The sequence below is a fragment of the Cajanus cajan genome, chromosome 5 (assembly GCF_000230855.2).
Source record: "Cajanus cajan strain Asha chromosome 5, NIPB_CcT2T_4, whole genome shotgun sequence".
In the NCBI taxonomy this organism is placed as follows: domain Eukaryota; kingdom Viridiplantae; phylum Streptophyta; class Magnoliopsida; order Fabales; family Fabaceae; genus Cajanus; species Cajanus cajan.
The window spans coordinates 10,949,537-10,958,942 of record NC_138521.1 but is presented as its reverse complement, the minus strand read 5'-3'; the positions used below and the strand labels follow the sequence as shown (position 1 = coordinate 10,958,942).

At 31.5% G+C, this 9,406-nt stretch overlaps 1 protein-coding gene across 1 annotated transcript; it reads right to left on the bottom strand.

The window, feature by feature from the left end:
- Positions 1-825: 825 nt before the first annotated feature.
- Positions 826-7,490, bottom strand: LOC109808027 (mitochondrial adenine nucleotide transporter ADNT1). Its single transcript, XM_020370826.3, has 8 exons — positions 7,090-7,490; positions 6,448-6,496; positions 5,453-5,616; positions 5,119-5,156; positions 3,698-3,810; positions 3,388-3,501; positions 1,908-2,252; positions 826-1,213 (listed from the first exon to the last, which is right to left on the bottom strand). Exons 1-8 carry the CDS (start codon positions 7,248-7,250, stop codon positions 1,130-1,132), a joined length of 1,068 nt encoding a protein of 355 aa, XP_020226415.1. The 5' UTR covers positions 7,251-7,490; the 3' UTR covers positions 826-1,129.
- Between the last annotated feature and the right edge of the window lie 1,916 nt (positions 7,491-9,406).

The window sequence follows — 9,406 nt, the reverse complement described above, 5'->3', positions numbered from 1 at the left end:
AATCCAACCAAGGATGAAGAATGTAATATCTTTTACTGTGCGGAGGATTACAAAATCAACAGACAACATGAATTTTTCTATAAAAAAAAATTGTTTTAAAATGTTGGTCAACATCAAGTAATACCAATTCATCAGATGAAAAGAAAAGTAGTCAATTTCATCGGGGCGGAGAAGAAAAGGACTAAAATGTTGGTCAACATCAAGTTATAACAATAGCATCAGAAGCTGTTGTTCGTCAGAGTGGAGAAGAAAAGGACATGCCGGCACCTAATAGTAAACTCCTGTTCCCAGTGTCATCAGCCCCATCGCCATTTCAGTTGTTCGTTATTCACCATGCAATAAAAATACCAAATAATGACACAAATATTGTCAGACTAGAAATAAAATTTGAAAGTGACTACTTGTCCCTATTACCTAGTTACTAACTATGAGGTGTTTCTAACACTTTAAAAGAAGTATTAGAATATTGATGGTTAAACATCCAATCGTCTTAGAATGCTAAATAGTTTGGGTGACAAAATTTATTAAATGAATGGACAGATCGGTGTTTGTTACACTTCAATGGCCAACAAAAGAGTAGTGAAGTGTTCGTCCAACCTGCTAAAAATTGAAGCATTCACCCAAAAGAAGAGTAATACCAGATGGTAAACAAGTCCCTTTCTCGTGGCAAAACCTATGACAAGGTTAAATAAAAAAATGACATGACTAGTCATTGCATTAACAAGTCCGTCTAGAAGCATGCCCATAGCAGCAAACGTTGTAACACAATCATTCAAAACGTATAATTATCTATGGATGGGAGAGGGTAGAGAGGGGGCAAGCAAATTTCAGTTAATGCAAATTCCACTAAGAAAAATGCTTTCTCAACTAATGCAGAAAGCTAGGCAAATATGTCCTTGCATTGTTTTTCCACAACACTTATTATGGACAAATAGAACAAGGTAAACAAATAGAACAAGGGAATAAATTTATGGACACTAGCTCTACGAGTTTCTAAGCTCATCCTTGAAGAGATGAAAAACAAGAAATAACTGTAAGTTACCATCTCTGCATCCCCTTGCCTACAAAAAAAGAAAACAAAAACAAAGAAACCACACCAGGTGAACAGATACCATGTGGTTATCAAACTTTAGTCTGATATTCTGATCTCAACTCCTAAAACGTCCTTCACCACCTCATATGTTACAAATGCAATTGCTATTGATGGAACAACCTGCAAAACATCAAATGAAGTGATTAAAGTTATAAACAAAACAAGGCCATAAAATAATAATTTCAGGTAAATATACTTAACAAAATATACAAGTTTATTTAACATTGCAGAAACAGTGAAGGGAAATGAGAAAAATTCTAAACACTAAGCTCGAAAGGACCATCTAGTAATGTCATTAAACAAATGAAATTAACTACTCAAAGATCTCTTTGCATGTTTTTTGAACACAAGAAATTCAAAAGCAACCCAAAATTTTAAGACCAATGCATGTAGTCAAAAACTTGTAAACAATCCTATGAGGTTAGTTAGTGTGCATATGTTTGCAGTTATCATTATAAATGAATCTGGAACTGAGCATTAACTAGCACATAATATCAGTAAATCAATATTTGGCTCAATCATAGGCAATGAGTGTTGCAATGTTGACTTTTGGAAAATCAGGCAGACTTATTATATTTACAGTTCTTATAAGAGGTTAATTTAAGCAGAGTATGATTGAGGGAATCCCACATGGAATCATCAATGTGATATGAAAGTGTCCTGCAAATTTTCTGCCTTTCTGGTGACATGGAACAGTAATGTCATTCTAGATTCTAAAGCAACGGTAAGAAATGCAAGCCTTCTTTTTCAAACAAGAAAAAGTCTAGAATACAATTTTGATAGAGCAGATCATGAGAATCAGATGAAGACTGACCTTTACAGAGTTAGGCACCAAACCCTTGTATAATGCACCAAATCCCTCGTGCTGAACAGTTTTTCTAAATGCATCAATCATTCCAGTGTATTCAAGTGGGACTTTGCTTCTTCCATCAGCAGTTAGAACAGAAGCAGCATGGTTCCAACCAACCATCTGCATTCTTCGACGAATAACATCAAGAGGGTAAGCAACAGTTTGTCCAACAGTTCCAGCAGCAGCACCACAAGCCAGGCGTGTTGTCACACTCAGCTCAGAATTTTCAACTAGACCAAATGGATTGGATTTAAGTAACCAATCTTTTAGAGACTCGTACACAGCAAAGTTGAGACCTACATAAGGAATCTGGGGAAAAGAGAATAAGAGAGTATTAATTCTGACAGAAGCACCCAAGAAGAGGGCTTGATTCTATGCAAAATTAAAATATGATTCAGTCCAATAGTCCACTGTAGTTCTGATTTCTGAAGCATTAAACATCCTGAGAACATTGCAGAACAGTAAGCTTTTATATCTCTAAATTTAATTGCATCAATATTAGGTGTAACCTGACTGATATAGTTTGCCTCAATTTTTGTTTGAAACTATTAGCTACCAAAAGTAATGCAGCAATCAATGGATTGATGGACATCTACCTACATAAACCCACAACTGGGTGAACTTTATCACCAGCCTTAAGAAGCAGTAATTAACTATCGGAATTCATTATAAACCACCTTCAGAAAATAGAATAATATTAACTTTTTCATGGAGAGAATCTGTAATGGATTAGTTTTGCCATTTTTTAACCTTTAAGGAATCATGCAATCTTCTCTCCCTTGTATGAAGTGGTGAGGCATTATCTAATTAAATACCTTAATGTTACTCCAATCTATCTTATACCCAACAGTAATGCATGCCTGAAAGAATAATTGTATGAATCTACCTATAGATCCTACCACAGACAGGTATGACTTAACAGAAAAACCAGATGCACACCCTTCCTAATATCCTGCACCTATAAGCAGTGCCAAAAAGGACTGATATAAAAAAAGAGACAAATACTGTTAGATATTCACATCAAACAGCTATAATTAACTAAGTAATTTGAAGGTGAAAAAAACTCAACCCACTTAAGCCATTTATTTAGAGTTTAACAGTTAAAAATAAGTTTTTCAAAAAGAGAACAGGTTCAAGCATGTAATTGACTAATAGTTCACAAAGAAAAGATAAAGGAGGGAATATACGATGCATATAACTATACTTTCACGCAATCTAAGCAGAAGTTCAGTTTCTTTTATCAGAAATTTTTTTTCCTATCATTCTTCAGGATAAAGTTCTCTCCCTCCCCAAACTACAGGTTTTATGTTTCTTTCAAAAGCAGTGAGAACTTCCTACAAAGATTGTAATTCAAGCATGTTTAGATTTGTTATAGATCCATCTTTAAAATCATAAACATGATCATCATCTTTATGAAAAGAGATATTATGAAAATATTACTCACAACTCCAATAACCGAAGGAAGCCAACCCTTATATAAAGCACGGGGACCTTCTTCCCTAAGCACAGTAGACAAAGCATGAAACATTCCTCTGTACTGGTATGGGGATGCCTCAGTCTGCAAAAAAATGGCAATGAACGTTATGAGTTTCGTCTCAACCATGAAGACCACAAAAACATGGATAACTTAACTTTTTCTCCATTAAACTTTACAACTATCAGAGGATGTAATTTCTTGTATGCATTTTCAGCTACCATTCTAGCTCACAACAATAAAAGCAAGCATTCAGTAAAATAAAATGAGAAAAATGTACCTGCACAGTAATCCTGCCTCGAACCATATCCATTGGATAAGTTGCTGACATAGCAATTATTCCAGCACATGCTCCAGCTCCCAGTCGTAAAAGAGGAGTCAGCTGAGCATCCTCTGCAGAAGGCACAAGAGAATATAATTAGACAGCCCAAAGGGTTTCATTACTAACAGGTTTTGTCAATTCAAAATATATATGAAGTTTGTTTCAGACTGTATTGCCATAAGTGGCTGAGTTATTAACGAGGAACATTTTTCACTGACAAAAAGTTAAGCACAGAATTTGTAATGTTTAAAAAGATTTTCATTCAATTGCTAAATGTGGTATTAAGGGAGGAAATTGGCATTTAATAAAATAAATGTATTTATACAAAAGTAAACTAGCATTTCTTAATTTAAAAATGAAAAGGTTACTGAATACATATTGAAGAAACACAACTAAACAAAGTTTTCAAATAGGACTGGTCATTGAATTAGTGAAAGCACTAGTTCAAAATTCAATGGTTTAACTATGATTGAACCAATTAGAATTAAATAATATTATTTTAGTTTTTAATGTAATATATTAAGCAAAAAATAAACATAATATTCATAATTCCATTATATTAAAAAATAAATTTCACTTATAAATATCATTACTTATAACTCAAATATAACATTCAAAATTAAACATGAAAACCAAATAAAACCTGTAACAAGATTTAAGTTCAGCAACACAATAATATCCATTAACAATTATAATTAAAAAATAAATACATATAATTGATATAACTATCAATCAGCATAACATAACATTGAGTTTGAATTGTATCAAATATCATTAGTTTTTAATTAGAAAATGTTTTCTAGTGAATTGGCCATTACTGGTTTGCCCGGTTTTACACCAGTTCTTTGTCAAGCCAATTTTGAGGGTTGAGCAAACCAGCCCGCAGTCTGACCAGCTGATTTGGTCTGGTTCTGACAACTATGCCACTAAATCATTCTTTTTTTTATAAAAATATTCAATTTCAGCACTGCATTGAGTATACAAATAGGCCCTGTCTCCACATATTAGTAGCAATTGGCATAAATTTAGACCTTCAAAATCCAAGTTCTTAAAAGGGATTCATAATTCTGATAACATGTTGCCTCACTAGCCAAACATTCTCATCAAGGAGATGATTTACACAAAGCGAAAGTCTGAACTCTTAGTAATTACATAAGTTATTAGCCAATATGATAAGGGACGAATCCATAACAAATGGATATAATATAAGTACAAGAATAATAAAGCAAAAATGAAGAGTTTTCCAGAAAGCAGAGCTTCCTATAGTCCAATTTATCAATCATAAATTAAATCTGTACTTGCCCATGTTCTACTTAAAGAAAACATTATCCCAACTATACACAAATTATTTCAAGAAAAAATGGTAAACGTGAATGTACCATTTCCAGTTTGCTGCTGATACAGATACAGTATACCCCTGTCATAAAAGGAAGGAATGATCAGAAAAAACACAGGAGACAAAGTTTAAAGATGAAAAGTGAGAATGTGGGATGCTCTGAAATAATTAAAGAAGTTAGTCATTGGAGTGGCCCTATTTAAATAAAACCATGTAGGAAAAGGAAAATGTTAAAAGAGGATTGCAGTCTGCAGAAGTCAATTTTCCATAAGATGATCGGTATTTGGTATAGCAGTGCCCCTAAATGAAAACCAACAACAAGAATACTAAACAATAAAGCAATGAACGCATTGTTTTGTATCTAAAGAAAAACTTACTTAGAAGCTTGCTCGTAACTGAAGAACTTCACAGCAGAATTAGGGACAATTCGAGCACAATTAGTACCATTTCCTTTGAAAAGTCCACGGAAACCTTCAGTTCTCCATATATATTTTAGGCCTTGAATTGTTCCATTGTATTTAATGTTATGAGGATTCTGGACCTGCGTATGGCAAGACCAGAGACATGTCAAATATAGAAATTAGGACATATCCAAACAAGCAACCTCGGATACAGTACACGTTTGACCCCAGTACAAACTACGGAGGATAAATTGTTTAAATAATGACATTAATTGTACATAAGAAATAATATGTTCATGCATCCCATGTTTCAATATATTTAATTAGCAACACGTTATTATCCTAGGGAATAGTCTCCACTAAAGAATGCCCTGATGGAATAAACTTATCCATAAACACAAAAGAAGAAAATAAGAAAGAAAAATGAATTAAATTTTCTCATAAGTTAAAATCAATTTATGCACTTCAATTTTTATAGAAGCTTTCTTATGATTTGAAGTTATGAAATAAATTTGATTTATTTTTTTTATGTTCTTCTATAAAAATTTTATGGAGAAGTTTATCCAATCAGAATCTAAGCCCATCAAGAGGTTTATTATTGTCCACCACAGAGTTTCCACACATGTCTTCATATTGGTATAATATTGTCTACTTTGACTTTGAGCCTAAACCCTCAAAATTTGGATTTCGGTAATTACCCAAAAAAGCCTCTTACTAATAGAAACTTTGTGTGTATATAAATTCTTGTCATCCTCTTGTTCAAACGATATGGGACTTTCATTGTATCTCAACAAATAAGGACTTTGATTGTATCTCAACCAATAAGGAGAACCTATGTACTAAATATTCTCTTGAATAATAAAGCATTCTCATTCTCTAAATTCTCTCTAAAATATACTGTTGTCTTCCTCTAAAATTCAATAGAAATAACAGCAAAATCCATGTAGATCTAAACAACTAAATAAACTAACCTGTAGCAAAATTTTCAACCGTTCCAGCGGAGCAACTGCCGTACGTGACCTGCATAGACACAAAAAGTTTGGTTCGGTTAAAACTCAACATAACATAACACCAACACAGATCCCGGGATTACGAATCGTCGTAATTGTAACTACATATCTCAGCTCAATTCAATGTTAGCACATGTTCTTTTATTGACAGGAAACGCAACATTAGCAAGGCAATTTACCATCAAAGCCTTGAACGAATGAAGATTTTCCAGTGATTTTCACGATAAATAACACATGCAAACACAACAAACTGAATCTTATTCAAAAACCCCAACACTGGGATGGAACTGGCACTTCACAGAATCACAAGTGATCCAAATCCAAAAATCACACGCATTGACGTCCAAAATCAACAGCAACGCTTACATTCAACAGATCGCACACTCAATCCACTTCACCAAACACATAAACAAGGCTAATAAACCCATCAATCATTCCACAAAATTAACCCCCAAAAACACTTCAACCTTCACCGCTCCCTGACGATCCAAAACTCAAACAATTCCAATCAACAATTTAACACAAATCCTCTCAAAACATATTCATAAATAAAAATCCAATCGAAGAAAAAAAATTAAACAGGAAACGAGAAACGGAACTGACACTCCTCCGGCGACTCCACCGGCTACGAGTGACTTGCAGATGCTACCGAGCGCGTAGCTGGGAGCCTTGACGACGCCTTCTCTGGCGAGCTTGGCTTCCTCGGCGAGATTGACGATCGTCGTCACGGCGGATTCGCCGGTCTTCACATTCTCCGAAGCCATGCGTTGAAAACTGTATATAACCTAACCTAACAAAAGAGAATAATAGAGTTATCTGAGTCGTCGTCGTCGGAGAATAAGAGATCTCGGATTTTCCGGCGAGGCAACGGCGAACTCGTGCAGCGAAGCGATCGGAACTCGCTCGCTCGCTGGCTCTCACTGGTGGCTGCGGGAGCTTCGAACGAGAGAGTGAGCTCACACCAATGCCAACTACTACAACCAACGCACAGTCACGCCGTTAAGACACGGTTATGCTATTTATATTCTCTCTTTTTTCTTTCATTTATTTATTTATATATTAAGAGACACGTTTTTGTCCATTAATATTGTAATTGGTTCGATGCAAGAAGGAAAAGAAAAAGAGTTTTTCTTTATTTGATTAACACGTAAATAGGGAAGAAAATTGTTGTTGGTGAGATGGACGAGAAAGACAAAATTATTATTTGCTTTATTTGTATTATTGATTTGTTTTGTTTTGTTTTAAATGATAAAATAATTTTTAATTTATCTTTTGTTGTACTAATAAACAGTGTGTTAAAAAGATTACGGTAATTAAAGATAAGGAAAGAAATTTGGGAGATAATATTTATGTATAAATCGTTAAATATATCTATTTATTATGATTTTTTAGTTTATAATTTTTAATGAGGCTTTTAAGTTAACAAGTATTTAAGTATGTGCATTTTTACGAGTTAAATTTTTAATTATATAATTAAATTTTATAATAAATTATGTATTTAAATAAATATTATACTTGTATATATAAATTATATTTAAAACTTGAATAAATAAATATTTTAAATATATAAATTATATTTCTAATTTAAAATAATTAACTTATGATCCAACAAGAGATTATTTTTAATTATTAATATTTTTTTAAAAAAATATTAAATTTAATTTATAAATAAATATGATAAATAAAAAATTATAAGATGTTAAAAAAATCTTTAAAACCAGTTTCATGAAAAAATAACTCCTAAAATCATTTTCATAGTTTATATTTAATATAAAGAAATTTATTTAAAATCCAATTTAACTTGATTTTTATAATTTTATATTAATTATTACTTAATATATTATGTAATATTAAAATATATGTAATTGCGATTATTTAACCACAATTTAGCTACCATTGATGTAATAAAATCATAAACCAATGCATAAATAATTGTTTGCAAATCCATATCTTATTGAAATAAATTAGTTTAAGCACAAAGTTTCGTGTACATGATTAAGGGTGTTATTTTTTTATTTGCATTTTATTTATAGCATATATGTTTTCGAGAGTAATTATAAAAGTCATAACAATTTTGATATATATATATTTTTTTTAGCTCAAAGAACAAATCTAATCAAATTTGGGATGGGTCATCGTGTGCCACAAAAAAAATCTTTTACAAAACATGTTTGAGTGTGATTTGATTGGTTTGAAATTCATAAAATTCGAAACAATATAAACCAATCAAGATTGATGAATTTCCACGTAACCTAATCTGATTTTGATGTGCAGGTTGCAACCCTTGTTCATGTTCATTCCAACATTGAACACAGTTTATTAAACGTTTCTTATTACTTAAAACAGCAACTACTGAATATATTTTTTATATAATTTTTTTTGTCTTCGTAATTATTACTCCTAAGACACTAATTAACATTGACCTGTTTATTAAAGTGCATGGTTATGTTTAATTTAGATACAACTTACAAATATTTCATTGAAAAAATTAATAAACTAGATTTATTTATAAAAAATTAAAGTAAGAAAAAATTAAAAATGAATCGACTAAATTCAAGAAGTTAGTCGTAAACTATAAAGTTTCACACATCATAATCAAGTCACAAATTTAAAATCTATGTATATTTATCTTTTGATAGTTTGATAAATACAAGTCTTTTGTTCAGCCATCCTAACTTTTTATAAGAAAATTAAAAATAATAATAAATAAGAGAGAGATTTAATGTTAGAAAAACAATTTAAATTTTCAATTTAAAGTTTATATATAAGATATTTTTCAAATATAAAAAATATTATATTTGTCTATAGAATATTGTTTAAAATTAAAAATATTGTATTTATTTAAAAAATTTATTTTCTCTTATTAGAATATTATGTCAATAAATAAAAGTTATTAAGATAAGAAAAATCAAACATATAG

What these genes read in the sequence shown, in the direction of transcription:
- LOC109808027 (XM_020370826.3), bottom strand. Translation starts at nt 7,250, where the DNA reads ATGGCTTCGGAGAATGTGAAGACCGGCGAATCCGCCGTGACGACGATC. An exon ending in GGTGGAGTCGCCGGAGGAGT is followed by an intron (nt 6,497 to 7,089) that starts GTCAGTTCCGTT and finishes GTGTCTATGCAG; the next exon opens with GTCACGTACGGCAGTTGCTC. An exon ending in TCAGCAGCAAACTGGAAATG is followed by an intron (nt 3,811 to 5,118) that starts GTACATTCACGT and finishes TGCCTTCTGCAG; the next exon opens with AGGATGCTCAGCTGACTCCT.